Below are 18,566 nucleotides of genomic sequence, written 5' to 3' on the forward strand. Positions count from 1 at the left end.
ATTATTATTATTCACATTGTTCATGTTGAGATCATCAATCGCCGTGACCTTAAAAAGTGAAATTTTCGCCCCCCGGAGACTCTGCTAGTTCTCCACGAGGGGACCGGTTACCGTTACGATCTGCTCATCGTCGTCGTAATATTGTTTTTGAGACTGGCTTAGTCGCCATCCAGAACGTCTACCAACAACATCACCATGATACTACAGGTTAGTAGAACACAACTATGTATAAATCATATTTTTATGTGTAAACACGTAATTGTCATACAATTATGATATTATTTTTTATTTTTTAAATTTAATTACAATTTTTAATCCCATAGCCATGGTTTTACGTGCTACTCGTGTCCTAATATAACATTTTTGTTTTCATATTTTAACTCTAATAAAATTTGTTTACATAAATTACTGTTGATCCTATATGATATACATCACTCGAATGAAGATATACTTTATTATCTTTTTTTTTTCGTGTTATCGAGGACCGGGGAGACGTGTTATCGATTTTAACTACTTAAGCTTTTGTTAAAAATATTTCTAGTTGAACATTTCTTAAGTACCTATAAAGGTAAGAGTTGAATATGAATAATAGTATTTTTACTAAAATTGATATTGCATTATTTAAAAAATGAATTTTTCCTCTTAAGCTGTAAGACTTGATATCAGAAAAATAATAATAATTTTTTTTTTTTTTTTTATTGGTTAAGCATCAACTACATAGGTTATTAGCTTACAGGTGTTAATTTCTACATTAAATAATTATATGTTATTGTATAATAATTATTAATTATTGATGTTATGAATTTAATTATAAAAATAAAACTTAAAATTGTTACTGTTGAATTTTTGTTTATATTGATAATATAATACAAAATTACTATTATTATTTACACAGTCCGTATTCTTAAACAATTATTACTTGAGATCGAATCCGGTAAAGCGGAAATATGAAATAATTACTTGGGTATACATCGTATGTGTGTTATATTTTATTTTCACTTTTACGAATTTTCTAACACATATTATACTTACCAATTGTTTTAGTAGATTGTGTGTGAATTAATACGTATAGAGCTGAAAATAATTATTTATGTTATTAAAGAAAAATACATAATTCTTAAAATTACATAATTTTTGTTAACCTAATATAAAAATATATAGTACCATATAAATTATACATTACACATACATACATACGTACATTCATACATTCAAACATAGGTATATAATACATGGAAATAGCGTAATCTTAGCACGGTGAATACACGTTTAATAGAAATTAACATTGCTATTTTTCTTGATAATTTTATGATTTACCTTATACAACAGTAAAGTCATTCTATGATTTGTAAAACGGCTTAGGGATCTTCAAAACTAAAATACCCATTTCTTTTTATTTGGAGCAAATTTGTATTTTTATCGTACTTTGGTCATCGATTAGTTGTTTGTTAAGTTGGATTAATTACGCTACTATTATTTTAAATGATTATATTATTGTATACTTTCTATTGGATAGTCTTTTTTAACCAAAATAAGCAACCCGTATTACATACAATAATGTTTATATCATTGTAATTTTTTTACGTTTTTAAAAAAGTGTTACATATAGTTGAATATTATTTCAAATTATAACACAACATTAAAATAAAATATCTTACAAATAGTTCCATTTTTTTAGTTATGATTTTTAAGGTTTTGCTTTTTTATAATAACTTATATATTTTTAATTTCTTAATCAGAAGCAGAATATTATTTCAAAAATGTTTGTGTATAAATTTAACAAATATAATTTTATTAATAAAGATTTTACGTTTAGATAAGTGGAGTAGTGATCCACATATTTCTCCGATCTTATCTAAAATTAAGATATTATCATTAATTTAAAAACGCTATTTAATCTATATTCTATGTTTCTACATTACCACATTTATAAAAGACCTTGTTTCATTAGGTAATGAAACTAAAAATGTAGAAAATTGAAATCAAGATATTAAAAAATTTTATAAATTAAATTATTTTTTTATATACATGATATCACGTTATGGTATCTAACTATACATAAAGGTACTTTAACATATATCTCGGTTCGTGAAAACGTATTTCTAAAACAAACAAAATGTAACCCATATAATGTATGGTCAACGTTAGAAAAGCCACACTGTGGATCGGGTTGGTATAATTCAACAGGTTGCTTGCTACTAGACTATAAATTGTAGGTACATCCAAACTCGATAAACAAATGACAAATATGTAATATATTAGCTAATCATATGGAAATCATTAAACGCATTAATAAATTATGTCAATTGATAGGTAAATCTGTTACGTGAAAACGTGAAATATTGTTTGTGATCTTACGTGTACCGCCTATACACAATATTACGTGTCTATACGATGTTATCTACAAATCGCATAGACCGTCGAAACAATATAATTTTTATTGGTCTTTGCACTTTGCGAAATATATTATTCAATTTATCCATGTCCGCAACAGTTCGTGATCTATGATTTTGCTTCACAATTATTGTCAATTCATAGTTCAGTTGTTCATTTGAATACCCTCGCCAACCCTCGTGAAAAAAACTCGCAATTGAATAATAAAGTAAATAAAAATCAGTACATCGTGTACTTTGACACGGCAAATCTATTATGACGTTACTACTTCGTAACTTACTGCTGGTATTTTTTCGTGTTTTAGTTGTTTTTAATATAACGCTGGTCTTATGCTATAGTTGTTATATATTTTATTTCCTAACACAATATATGTGTACAAAAACCAAAAACGCATCATCCTTGAGGTCGATTACACGATCGCTTTTCCAATTATATAATATAGGTAGTATGTACCTATATATCTATAATGTACACATTCGACTGGAGTAGATAGTGTTAGAACGAAAATAAATACGTGACATCCAATATTTATTCATGACTTCTTTCAGTAAACGAGTTTCTTGCGTTAGGCACCTAGTGTTTTCAAGAGGATTATTTATGTTTATGTAAATTCATAGATTATCCTAGATTATCCTGTATACAAGAATACAATTTACGAAATAATAGACGAAAGCACTAATTCTTAAGTATTTATGTTTATATAATAGATATTATGTATATGTACCTAACTACGTAAGTGACAAATCAAAAATTAATAATTTTGGTGAAATTTGAAGTATACTTAATATATTATCATTTATCACTATGCAATAATTGAATTGTGATTGGAAATTGTCATTCAAATACCTGGTTAAAATAATATGCAGACGAAATAAAAATCTATGTAAATACCTATTGACCAAATCTTATTACCGTGTAATAATAAAGACGCATCCATTCTATACAGAATACAACAATGAACCATACAATATTATTACTCAATAAATTATAAAATATAAGTCATTCGTGATCATCAGACCATTTTGTTTTACAAAACACGGCTAATTAGTTATTACCTACTTATTTTCGAGTGGGTTACATCGTAATACAATATAATAACGACAATTAACTCTTAATCTAGATAACTATCTTGACCCTAGAACAGTAAAACGTAACGCCTAAAAAATCTTATCAAACAATATTGAGTTGTATCAAAGCATATTAAAAACACAACTATAAAATGTGAAATGTATAATGTATAAATAAAAGACAATAGTTTATATCAATATTTATTATAACGTGGTAATATAATAATAATATTTTTTCTGGGCCAACGTTACTTTTTTGTACATAATATGACTTAGGACAATAATATACAATATAATTCTATATAATTTTTTCAATATTTACAATTTGTAATATTTTAATCGACTCATATAAATCATATTAATAAGTAAAAATATACGCATTTGAAATATTCTAATATTTATAATTTTTAAAATTATCTTTTTTTCAAGTTGGTCTCATCTCTTGCCCCACTTATTATTCAATACGTAGTTATGAGATTTTAATATCAAGTGTGTGCCCTAATATTTTGTTAGTTAAGTAAGGAACACCATCGCGATCGTAGACGATATTTATGTAAGAATATTAAAGAAACTCGAATTGAACCTAATTCGATTAATAAATATCTATTCATTAATTGCAAAATTAATAGATATAGGTAGTTAATAATTAAAACCTGTTTATTATCGTAAGCCACCCACATAAATAATTATAAATGGATATAATATACTGTGATGCATAATATTTTAGTGTTGTAGTGTTTCTAATATATTTTCTGCCATGTATAATATCTATACGTACTTAATTACAAAAAAACTAGTTTCTTTTTCGTATGATCATATCGTTTCTAAAACCAATCTGGTAGCGGTAAAACACAGTTTGACTGGATTAAGCCTCAGTAAAAAATACCTCGATGGATTCCCAATAAATGTACAATACTGCAGAGTGTAAAGAATGTCCTGGTTTCAAAACGATATATTTAGTAAAGTAAAACACTTACACACTTTAAGCAGTAACCAATCAAAACAGTAGGTTATCAAGTTTTTTACATTTTTTTCTTCCCACAGATGTTCAATATACCCCTTCCCGTCAACAGTTATGAGGTTATAACTCATAACGATAACCAAACTCTCCCAAATCCTGGCTAACATGTGAGGTGTAGGTAACCGGCGGTCCTTTAGATTATTTCTCTCAGTTCTTCAAGCAGAGGTGAAAAAACCAGGGATTCAACTGGTTCATTTAATAACTGCATATGGATTGCGCTACGACCAAAACCCGAGGAGTAATGATCTTTTGAAACCACAACATTCTTTATGGAACATCCCGTTTTAGATTTATGACGTACCTACCTGTACTCAGTTCAGCAAAAGAAGACGCCGATTCAACGAATTCGGTTCCACTATGGAAGAGTGACGCGTGGGGATGCGCAGAAGAACCGATTTTCGTCGGACCGTGACGTGTTCTCTCACTGGACAGAGTGTAGTATTATGATTTCATTAAAATGTACAACCAACCCAAGTCACGGTGCAAAAACTACATACGCATCAAGTACTTACTAGTAAAATGATCTAAGACACATAATTGGACACTAGGTGGGTAGGTACTTACTATATAATATAGCTATAAAAGCTATTGAAATATTGAATACCTAATGGGGGTTGTGGATTTCGATGAATTTGGAATTAGGTACCTCAATATTATAGGTATTAAGCTTTAATTATTATACTGGCACGGCATAACAATGATAATATTTTCTTCAATATTTTGAACAGGCACCCATATAATATAGTTAGTGTAGAATATTATTGTGTAACAGCATAATATTAACAATGTTATATATATGAGAAAGAGTGAGGAAAGTTCGCATGGGTCGTAGCCAATAACGAACAATGAAAACAATGCATCTACAACTATAAATTATTTAATAATTTCGGTATGAAAAAGAAATATAAAATCACAAACAACCTGCAGTTTCGGCACGGTGACGAGGTTCAAAGTGTTCGTATTAGAGATTCCGAACCGTGCAATCCATACGCGTACACATCCATGATCCTTCAGATAACGTGTACTGCACGTCTGCACGCTATTACATTATATTACATATTATGAGTATATTATTGTATTCTACAAGATACGTGCCTCGTATGCTTTGTGATATCAATTATAAGTTATAACCAATCAATTATAAAATAATATGGTATTGATCTATTCGTGCAGCGAACTTATAGGTACATTTACGTGCCGCTATAAAAACATCATACATATTATACATGTTATATTATAAAGCATATATTTTATTTTACTCGCGCATATTGTGAAACGCGAAACCTGTAGAGCTTACGTATAAAATTAAAGCATCCATGTAATATGAATTACCGTCCGCAATGGTTAGGTTATTATATAGGTACCTAATATCTACATTTAAATGTTTTTTTTTTTTAATAATAAAAAGGCAATTATTTTAAAGGTAGGTTAGGTACCTAAACTTAAATATCGAACAGTTTTAATGATTTTGAGAATATTTTTTTTAGATAATTATTTTGAGTCATAACCAAACAACATAAACAAATAGTATATATTACTAATGAATAGCTAACATTAATATACTAGGTAATAAGTTTTTTTTTTAAAGGATATTAATTACAATCTGAATACAATAATAATACAATAAGTAAATAAGTTGACATTTTTGTATACTAGACATGGCAGTGTGAGTGAAGGGGCATCCATCGATACTACTTCCAATTTAAATACTTATAAGTTTAGTTAGTTAACTGATTAAAAATGTATGGTGCCATTAAAAAAGTAAAAATCTTAAAAAAAATTATTGCAATAAAAAAAATATCTAGTAAAGAATTCAATTTTATATCATAAATATTTTGTTATTAAGTACTTTAAATTATCTCGAAAAATAATTTACGAAAACATTAAAATGTTTTGAGAAAATGATTGTAAAATTGAAAACCTTTAATAGAATCACACTGTTCAAAGCATATTTTTATATCGAATCGTATCGAACCAATGTGTAAAGATTTTATTTTTGTTCGTCTTAATTTACCAGTCCAACGAAACCACACGCGGGTGGCGGGTTGTTGCGCAACTCGATTTTACACAATTCAATTATACAATATATTATATATAATATAGGTATAATAATAATAACAGAATACAGATATTTTCAGTTTTGACCCAGTGTACATGGTCAGCGCATCGTAACACAATAAAAACAAAATAATAAATATATATATAGCTATTGCGCTGTGGAGGTAACCGTGGCGTATAAATAATATAATATAAATTAGTTAATTAATTAGTCATGAAAAAAACACAGACGAATAAAAAAAAAAATCGAAAGCGAGCTCACTGTTTAAACATCCATAATAATATTATAGTATAGAATTATAATAGTAGTTGTAGACGGTAGTCGGCTGCAGGTGGGTATAATAATAATTGGTATACCTACCTGTAGCCTAATGATATGGGTATTTTGTTTCCCGGCGGCGATGTAGGCACAGGCGAGAAAAACAAACAATCGGAAAGATCACATCAGCACTGTGTACATGTTATACACAACATTTATTATATGGTATCTATTTATTTTTTTATTTCTGCGTGTGATGAAAAATTGTCTTGCGTAACGACTGACGGCTGTACAAAATGTATGTTTGGCACGTACATATCATTATTATATCTTGGGGTTTCTCAAGCGGGATTTTAAGTTTTCGGTACAATTTATCGGTTTTTACACAGCAGTAAAAATTATATAGATAGCTTAATTTTTACCATTACAATGATACTGTCGAGATAACTACTAATGCTGTATCCAGTGGCCAGTGTACAAAATACAAAAACACGTGTACGACTGGACTACTGAAGTTTACAGAGGTATTATACACAACTACATTTTATTGTTATATATTACTAATTAATAATTATCGACAAAATATGATTGGACAATATTATTGAGAGTATTAGTATAATTAGAATTATTGTTTTGTAAACAGTATAGGTGACTACTTTTGTTTCATACAATTTTGTTCTTAATAATAACTATTTTCAACCGTTACTTCATACACTCGTTTCCTATCCGCCAGTACTTTAGTACTAGGTTTTTCGAGTTTTCTTTTTCCGGATACCTTTCCGGATGACTCTCTCGAGTCGCGGCGGTAAATGCTCCCGGCCACCGGTTCAACAGCCTCGGCTGGCGGTATGAGACGCCACAGACGCGGAATCCTTGGGAAGATCGCGGAAGCCCGTAGGGTAATACGTACAAAATATTAAAACCACTGCAGCGCGTTACACTCGGTGGTATATTACAATATCATACGATGTCAGTCGAACGGATGTATTATCATAATTTATATTCTACACAGTGACTTTCTTCGTTTAGAATAATTAGCCATAAAACGGCTATATTATATAGGTAGGTAATAACTAATAGTATTATCATCGTGGCCCGGGGCATGGGACGCGCTCGCGATTGATATTCGGCGGCGGCGGCGGTGGTCGTATGCACATAACATAATGTATGTATAATAATATTATAATAATAATTGTTGCTTATAATGTATACCTAATATTATAATGATACGATACGTTTATATTATTATTATGTATTATGCGGCGGCGATCGTGACCTTTCACCCGGCGAAAAGGTGCGGCGGCGTGAACGCGAAGAGAAGAATATTCATATACACGCATTATATACCCAAGAATGTCTCGTAATAAGACGTGCATATTATAAGTATATACACAGACATTATTATACGCGTCATATTATGTACCGCAAGATCGATATCGGATGAAAGTAGTCGTCCGCGAGACTAAATCATCGTCTACAATAATATTATGTACGATTTATATATATATATATACATATAGGGATTCATATTACCTATACCACGATGCTGTAGCTCCAGTGTAACCGGGTGGGCGTGAGCTCATGTGTATAATGTATATAATATATATATATATATATGCGTGTGTGAGTATATGACAAGTGAACTTTCTCCGCGGTTATGCATTACATCCCATATACGCACCGTATGCATACACACACACATTACCTTACGGTGATATTAAGAGGATGTCAGCGCACTGTTTGTTTTCTCTGTCTGCCCCACGCGCAACATAGACAAAACGCATTAGCGCAAAATCATTTTTTTTTTTTTTTTGTATATTATGTGTTTGGGTAGTTATCAGAAGTAATCAAACAGTAAAATCATCCACCACACAAATCGTAGAAAACGATATTTTCGAGGGTATGACATATCCAGGGCTTAAAGTGGGACGAAATTCCCGGGGGGACTACTGCTGTCTCCATATAGTTTTTACTCATTGCACTTTAACCCGGGACACATCGACTTTTCTGGATATTGTCTGAAAACAATTTAATATCCATTTAAATTTTAAAGTCGTGGATTACAAGTCAAATAATAATAAAATATAATACCGATATGGGCGATATGTCAAATTCTCAAACATAATATTAGTATCATCGATAATTTTTGTGATCATGGGGATTTCACTCCAAGCTGATTACTCAAAATCGCAGGAACTCGATTTTACGCCAGTGCGTTTTATGGAGGTATCGCAGCGCGTGGGCTAGAGAGAGAAAACAAATATTGCGCTGACTATGTACATCCTCTCATAAGTCGTGTGCCAGCGTTGTTTACATATTACACGCGTGAACGTAATAATGTACTTCACCAAGTCGAGAGGATCGCAAATGTCAAGTGAATATAGGTATGTATTGTACATATACCTATAGTATTATAATGAAGTTGCGATATAGCCACATAACTATCGTACGGGTACCCGTCGCGCGTCCACTTGGCAATTTAATTCGTTAAACCTAATACTATTATACGCGCGCGCGTTTTATTTTTTTCGGCCGTGCTGTTTGTGCAGTACCTACGCATACCTATATATTGTTATAATAATTTAATATGTTATCATCGCGTCGTCGTAACGCTCGTGACGTGTCTTTGAGACGATGACGTTATATTCGCCACTATAAAACGACCGCGGTCGTAAGTCCCGAAATGGGCGGTTACGACGTCTCGTCGATCCTATATAATGCGTCGCGGTAGCGTGTGAACGCTGACGGTCCATCGTAAAATAAATCGCGTACCATAATAATATCGTCGCTTATCCGGCAGCCCCGGTGTAATATATTGTATAGGAGGCGTAGGTACAGATTTCTGTAATTACGCGTGTCCCGCAGATTAGAAACAATATATTATCATAATGATGTTTTCGGGAGGAATTAAGAATAATATTTTATACCCGTGTTTCGCACGAAGTAAAATGCATCAGCCGTACGCCGCTTTGACGCTTTTACGGCCATTATATTATTATAGATAGCGGCCGATATTCATAAACAAAATTGTACGGTTTTGTACGGTGTTATTATCGCTTTCACCCGAAAACCCGCCTTTACAGCAGACTATTATTTATTACATACATATTATAGGTACCCATACTGTACATTTCGACATTCGACTATAGGTACTCGTTAAACTTTATAATTTTTATAAAATCAAATATTGATGTTTCATCTCCCGTCCGCATATTATAATATAGTTTATTTGAATCTTTTTTTACGTCTGCTCTTTTTCTGCGCTTCGTATAATTTTACACATTATGTTGAAAAAATATTCATAAAAGGCGAGTGAAAAATGATTTACGTTCCCGGGATCCAATTAAATTTTTATAGGTAGTTGTGGGAACTAATATCACATTCTTCATACCCATAGATATATACAACAACTAGATAGCCGTCTTTATACTACAGTTATGACCAATGTTGAAGTCGGTCGTCATTTATAAAGCAGGCAATGTTTACATTTGTTTTACATTTATTTTTTTTTTTTTTTATTGATCAAGTTATTACTTACAACCCGGCATCTAAGGCCATTAGTTAGAGTGGCACAAAAGTTAATTACAATGGGTATGCATTATGTTATCATTTTCGGAAAAAAAAAAAAAAGTAAAAATAAAGGAAATGTATACATAATTTTTAAATTGCGTTGTATAAGTTGGTTGATTTTAGGAAGTCTATCATCTTGAAATTGTCATCGGTTTCTGGTTCTAGTGCGGAGTCGAGTGACGCGTCGATTCCAATCCTTTGTCTGTCTTCTTACATTTATTTATATACATAATATATACTGTGATAATATTATTTTGTAAACATTGCCTGCTTTGTAAATGGCGGCCGACTTCGATGACAAGAAGGAGACGGCTATCTAGTTGTTGTATATATCTATGTCCGTACCTAATAATGACCGTATGGAATGCCTAAGCCCAAAAGATATATATAAAAAAAAAAATATAATTTGCACCAAAATTAGTATGACAGGAAAGACATTATAAAGTTATACCTATGGTTATAAATTATAATGTATCAAATATAGTTTGTGTCATTTATAAATATGTAATTGTAAATAATATTATATACTTGATATATTATAAATAATATAAATAGTATGTATATACAATTTTGTAAAAGTAATATAAATAACAAATCATCAGTATATTACAATGTGCCAACATGTACCCTATACCTACATCATTTTTTATAATTTATTATTAAGTAGGTATTATAAATCATTTTCAGTAACCACTTGCAATTATAATTAATATTATAAACCTGATATTGATTATATTGATTAAGATTGAACTTTTAAACGTTTCAAGTATACAATTCTAAACTCAATATCTGGAATGATAAACATACAGCCATACAGGTAACTTACCCCGGGTACCTATTTAGACGTTTTTATACGATATTATTTATTTCCTGAATAATTTATCATCTCGTTTTATGCGCTTGCATCACTTATTATGTCAACAATCGCTCATAATAACACTTTATTCCACACTCAGACACGCAGTATACGATATTAACGTTTATATTATAGGCTCATAGGTTAAAAATATTACCTTGTTCGGACACGTTCATCGGGCGTCTCGATGTATAGATCATCGCACAATAATTACGCCTATAGATATAATACATTATAATATTATACCATTGTAGTATTGTGCACAATCATCGATTTCGTGCCCGCGTGTTGTTATAATAATATTATCGTCGTAGGTACTGCCACGGACTCTACCACTCGAAAGCTATTATGAAAATAAAAAAATAATAGCTTCTACACGTTTTTATCGACCGCGTTCATACGATCACATTGTATTATAGTGGTAACTAGGTACATGGATATTTAGACGTCGACCGCAAAACGGATTCATGGATAAAATATACCAAATTAAAAAGTAAAAAAAAAATTTCGTTACGATTTCGCCACCCGCGTAGGACGCGTCCGATGGTATTTATTTATTTTTTATTTACTATTATTATTATGATGAATCAGAGTTACGACGTGTTGCATCAAAAACAAAATAACAAATTTTGCGGAGAACACCGAGCCCAACCCGAACACGCTTTCACTCCGACGCTTTCTGCCTCCGCCGCCCCGGAGAGGTCATGTCTGTACGCAGACGGGTCAACAGTTCATGACTTGATATTTCGCACACGACCATCGAGTAAACAAAACGAGCGAGCGGTACCTACGTTATAATAGGCAACCGCACATATGGGTGATTTCTCCACGCGCCGCCTCACGAGACGTACAAATAAATAAATAAAACGAACGACGACTGTCAAGTGGGGAAAAGGACTCGAGGCGCTCCTCTATGATGATAATATTATTATATTATGTTATACGATAATAATACGACTTTGCTCGGTACATTACAATGGTCTTTGCAGCTATATAATATATTATATTATGTGTATAATCTATTATGTGTGTGTGTGTGTGTGTGTGTGTGTGTGTATTATTTGTACGGTTCCGTGGCAGACCACTCTTTTTAGCGGACCACTTAACGTCGCGGAAACGAAAATATCACTACACAATGTAAAAGTATACCTACTTTATATAATGCAATGTACCTACGTCTCGTTGAAAATATTTGAATATAGTTCCGTCCAATGATAAAAAATATATATCAATGTATAATAGCATTGATTATAAATACTAGAATTTAAAATCAATGATAATAGGTACTTATTACTTGTAAGCACTTGTGTTCAGGCCCATATAAATGGTGAAATATTGTATGGGTGCGTCAATGCGTCAAGCCTTGTGCCAGAATATTAGTTTTGTAAGCCACTAAATGTGAGTCTCGTGGAGGGTGAATATTTATTTTCCTTAAGTAAATACTTTTAGGAAACATTTTTTTTTACTACTGAGAAGTGATGTCTGAAGTACAAGACATCGGTTATAAAATCATTACGATATCATACAATTTTTGTTGAAACGTTTCAAAATTTGATGTATACCTACATAAACAACTTACCGGCTACCAACATAACCTAAAGGACACCTTAAAACATTTTTTTTTTTTTCAAGAGCTAAGACAATAATACTGTACCTACTTACGAAAACAGGGTACACAAAAATGCGCATAATACAAGAGTTAAAAATTGTAAGTAATAGGAATTCATGATCCAGCACTTTAGTTTCATGTCCCGCAAACAGAATTAAAAAATATGTATAGAATGCTGAGTAATATAATTAACTAAGTTATATAGTGAATCCTATTTTTGGGGGCTAACAGTATTAAATAATGTGTCTAGAAGTTACTATTTGGTTTAATTAGTTAAAAGTTAACAAATACCTAAAATTAATTCGAATAAAATATTTATATAACTAGTAATATATTATATTACTCAATTAAAAAATGTTAAATATTTTATTTTTGAAAATCACCTAGGTCAAACAATAGTGATTGAGCAATTTTCATTAATTTTTTTCACAACTAACTATTTTGTTGAAAATTCATCATGCTCCTTTTTATTATAGCACACTGCACTGTAGAAGTGTAGTTGTGTAGGAAATTTTAGAAGTAGAAGTCTACAATATTATTAAATCAAGAAATATATATATGTTTACCTACTTTTATTTAAAACCATTATGAAGTAGCGCGATTAAACAAAAAAATATTTTTAAATCTAATTTTTTAATTTTAACTACAGTAATAGATTTGTATATACCTACTTAAATACAATTCTAATTTAACGTAGGTAGGTACTTATAATTTTTCAAATTAACGGAAAAAGCTAAATATTATTACAATTTACAATGTACAATATTATAAATCTATAGATACATTATTAAGTTGATTAGAAAATTAACTAATTATAGTTAAGTTAAAAGTGCAAAAATATATAATTTTTTATTTGGCTTTAACTTTTTAACTAGTTAGTCTAATGTCCATTTTTGTATAGTAATTGTAATATTGTACGTATATCTAAGTGATATAAACACACATGTGCTGTAAATTCAATTTATAACTTTAATGTACATTTATCATAGTTCATAATAAATAGTATAGGCGTATAGCCACTTGATGCATGAGTACGTATGTAATATTTATTAAAATCGTAAAAATTATGCGATATTGTTTGAAATCGTTTTCGTAGCATCCCTATATAAATATTAAATACATTATAAAGCGTATCATACAAATATAAGTCTATAATATGCAAATATGATAGTGTTGAGGTGTCGGTAATCTTAAATTGTTTGTTTCTTTCCATTAGTCATCGACGATATACGTTTTTTTTTACGATTCACACACGTTTTAGGTATTAAAAATGTATGTATATATTATGTGAATATGTATACACCATACACACTGCATACCTACCGATAATCATTAATCGTGAGTCCAATGAAAGCAATGTGAAAATAATACATTCAAATAATCATTGAATGATGTGTAAAATACACATAATTACCAATAAACTATGCACGTGAGGTTATGAAAAGTATTACTTATTATCTCCTACCGTGTTGATACAACAGGCTGCATGTATAGGAGGTACATATACGAGTAAAGAGTAAAGACAATGTGTGTGAAGTACCTACTAAATCATACGGTTGAATTGTAATTTTTCTACAAATTCATAATATTATCCATATACCACAAAAATAAATTACAATAGACAATCTATAAAATCAATAAAATACATACATTATGTAGGTATTTGTAAGTTGTTATGAATAATTATTGTTTACTTTCATTGAAAATAATTTGTGTGATAACCAATGTTCGGATTAGATAAGTATTTTTTTTATCTAGATAAAGATAAAGGTAATGGAACTAAAATGTATCTAGATAGATATAAAAGATAACTTAACTCATATTTATCTAGATAAAAAAAGATACAATTTTTTTTAAATGGGTTTTAAATTTAGGTATATTTTAGTTAGGCATTAGGAACATAATAACAATAATGATATAAATAAAAATAATTACATTATTTATAAACCATATACTTGGTTTGAGAATCTATATAAATATTTAAAATGCGTTTGTACAATTTCGTGATTTTTATGAATAAAAAATGTATCTAGATGAATTTATTTAGATTAGTAAAAAAATTATCTAAGATGAACGTTTAGATACCTTGTAACTATTTATCTAGATAAGATAAAAGATGAACAAATAATTATCTAGATATTCATCTAGATAAGTCCGAACACTGATAATAACTTGTGTGTTTAAAAAATTGGTGTCTATTAAATAATTTATTAGAACTTTCCTAAAATATTTTTAAACTTATTGGTACAAATTTAGAAAATATTCTACAAGAAATAATTTCAAATAATTCATATCAATTCATGGATTATTTTTAAAATAAAAATTACTATAATTAGATATTGGAGTATCAACTCTATTAAATTATCACAAGTCTAATAGTCTAAAATATTCTGCAGAGTATTATAAAACATGTATTTATAGGTATATATTAAAATTAAGGCTACCTATTATTCATTCCAACAATATATTGTAATGTATCTTTGGGTTATATTATATTGAAAACTATCTACCTATTCTACATTTCTGCCTATAACGATTTGTTTGATATTTCGATTTATTAGTTAACATTTGTAAATAAAAATATTTAATTTAAATTTTTGAACACCCATTAGCTATTACATACAATTATGAATATAATGAATTTTTTTATTTTCATCGTTCCTCATTTGGATTAAAACTATTACTGTGCAACATTTTCGATTCCGATTGTTCCACTGTTGTCTTACCTAATAAACCCGTGAGTTCGTTGGTCAATAATAATACGCTTTCTCACGCTTGAAGATTGATTCTGAAAAATCAGGATTCATAAAACTTAAAATCGTGCAACAAAATCTCTTTAACAATCTAACATTTCTCAACATCTATACTTATACTTTTCTCTTTAAACTCATACAATGACTTCGTCACTATTTCTGTGTCCATTTCACCTACAGTATCTTATATTTTTCAACAACGTATTATAATATATACTTAATATATATTACTTATATAGTTATATATAATGCAATATATAGGTATATATTATTGAAATAATTTTTGTCAAATTGTATTTTCATGTAAATGAGTAACTAATAACTTAACTTTGTCTCGTTTATAGGTATCATCATTATGTGTGTTTCTTTTGATCGCCGGTTCCTGTTGGGCAGATCAGCAACAACAGCTGGAAATTTCTAGTTCTTTAGATGCAGAGTCTATTAACGACCTGGCAAAAAAACCGCTGAAACTGGATCCAAAGTTACGAAAAGCTTTGCTAAAAGTACTCAACCGATTGGAAGAAGAGGATAGAGTAACCGAAGTAAAGCTGGCGCAAGTTGAATCACAACAATTCCAACAACGAGAACAACAACAACAGCAGCAGCAGCAACCACAACTGCAGCAGCAACAGCAACAGCAGCAGCAACAGCAGCAACAGCAACAGCAGCAGCAGCAGCAGCAGCAACAGCAACAGCAGCAGCAGCAGCAGCAGCAGCAGCAGCAACAGCAGCAGCAGCAGCAGCAGCAACAGCAGCAGCAGCAGCAGCAGCAGCAACAGCAGCAGCAGCAACAACAACAAAGACAAAGGCAACAACATCAACGGAAGCAAATACGATTGCTAGATCAACAGCAAATACAAATACTAGGCCAACAGCAAATTCAGTTACAAGATCAACAGAATAGACAGTTACAGGATCAAGAGCAGAGATTGGAGCTGTCGCAGGACAAAGAGCAGATACTGAAACCGTCGCAGGATCAAGGAGTTCAGATACTACAGTTACAAGACCTACAACAGCGACAGAACTCACAATTACAATTGCAATTCAACGGACAAGAGCCAACGGAACAGGTGCAACAAGAACAACAGGTCTTTACGCCATCACAGACGCCGACAGTAGCGTTGCCCACTTCGACGGTAGCGTTGACTACTCGCACCGAAGCATTGCCTACCCCGACGGTAGCGTTGCCTACTTCAGTCTCGCCCAAGACGGCAGCTGTAACGCTAGCTGCGTCCACGTCATCAGCACTGTTACCCCCACTTTTCCCGACACTCTTGCCGCCCACGCTCGATTCATCTGAGATCCCTAAGTCCGTGTCGACCGTCAATGACAACGCACCAAACAATGCACTACGTACGACGCCGACTGCGTCCACAGCACCGGCCACAAACACCGGGACCGTGGTTGACTTTTTCGAGGCACCCTTACTGACGGCCTTCACGGTGCAACAGGACTCGGCGGGCGTCCCGCGGCGCGTCATACCCATTTTCACGGAACCGGGACAACTGGAGAGGCAGAAGATACTGGCCCTGGAAACCCGGGCGGAATCAGGTGACAGTGGCGACCGGAACACAGTTGAACCAGACAGGAGCGAACTGGAGTTCCTGAAAAGCGTTGAGTTGTCGAAGCAACGGCTACAGTCTGTACCACAGCGGGAAGGACTGCAGCAACGAGAGCCGTTCGCCGTGCAACAACAGCTGAGGTTCCAACAACAACTGCAGCAGAGGGCGGTGCTTGAAGAACAACAACAGCTACAACAAATCGTCCAACAACGACAACTGCAACTGCAACAACAGCAACTACAACTGCAGCAACAACAACAACAAAAACAACAACAACAACAACAACAACAACAACGACAACGGCAACAGCAGCAGCAGCAGCAACAACAAAGGGCAGTAGTCTTCCAGCCGCAGCAGCAGCCACAACAGCAGCAACAGCAGAAACAGCAGCAGCAGCAGCAGCCACAGCAGCCACAACAACAGCAACAGCAGCAGCAGCTGCAACTACAATTGCAACCTGTCCAAGGGCAGCTGCAGCAGCAACCTAGCCGATTTGTCCAACAACAGCGACTGCAGTTCGGCGACGGTCCGTTGGCACTTCTGCCGCAGTTCGCCCAGCAACAGACACTGCAGCAACAGCGAGTGAATAGGCAACCACAACCGCAGTCGTTCGGTTACGGGTTGTCAGTGCCCAGACTCCCGGGAGATCTGGACGTGGTGTATAAGGTGTTGGCATTGAACCACGAGGGCAGAAACGACAACGTGGTCGGGCCTCAGCCGTTTTTGTTCTGATCGGCGTCCGTCTGCATGCGGTCCAACGACGGTGACGATTATCGTCATAAGCTAGGTTATTGTTGTTGTATCACCAGTCACCACACAAGTTATTGTTCTTATTTTTAAAAATATTTTTAGTCGATTCGTTTCCTCCACACCACTTGCAGGGCCGGACCCGGCACAACAAAATATCGTAATGACGTAACGTCCTGAGCACTCGCTCATGATATAATAAATTATTGTTATTGTTTTATAAAACACGTCGGATGTTAGTTATTTCCATAAAAATGCGATTTTTTATAACCAACCAGAGAAGCACTATTTTTTTTACGGGCATTATTTTTTATTCTAAACGCACATCAAACGTTTATTTTTTAAAAATAATTTGATAAAGTCTTAGTATCTGTATTTTTTTTCTTTAATGACCATTGTAGCGGACCGGACGGTTTATTTTATTATTTTGCAGTATGTAATTTAATAATAATGTTAATAATAATATTGTTAATCTATATTCGTGTTTTTATTAAGTGTCGTATATTTTGTACTTTGTAATAATTGTAAAATTAATTAATATACTTTTCGAAAATGCATTATTATTATACTTAGGTATTTATAGCTAATATAAGTTATTATTTGTGAGTAAATGTGCACACGATGTATGTATATTTATTTTATGTGTCTAGCATCTATACTTTCAATTTAT

At 32.2% G+C, this 18,566-nt stretch overlaps 1 protein-coding gene across 1 annotated transcript; it reads left to right on the top strand.

Annotated features, from left to right (window-relative positions):
• The first annotated feature begins 91 nt into the window (after window positions 1–91).
• On the top strand, window positions 92–18,117 carry LOC132949306 (transcription factor SPT20 homolog). Its single transcript, XM_061020129.1, has 2 exons — window positions 92–207; window positions 15,932–18,117. Exons 1-2 carry the CDS (start codon window positions 196–198, stop codon window positions 17,879–17,881), a joined length of 1,962 nt encoding a protein of 653 aa, XP_060876112.1. The 5' UTR covers window positions 92–195; the 3' UTR covers window positions 17,882–18,117.
• Window positions 18,118–18,566: the final 449 nt, after the last annotated feature.

The sequence above is a fragment of the Metopolophium dirhodum genome, chromosome 7 (genome assembly GCF_019925205.1).
Source record: "Metopolophium dirhodum isolate CAU chromosome 7, ASM1992520v1, whole genome shotgun sequence".
NCBI classification, from domain to species: Eukaryota; Metazoa; Arthropoda; class Insecta; order Hemiptera; family Aphididae; genus Metopolophium; species Metopolophium dirhodum.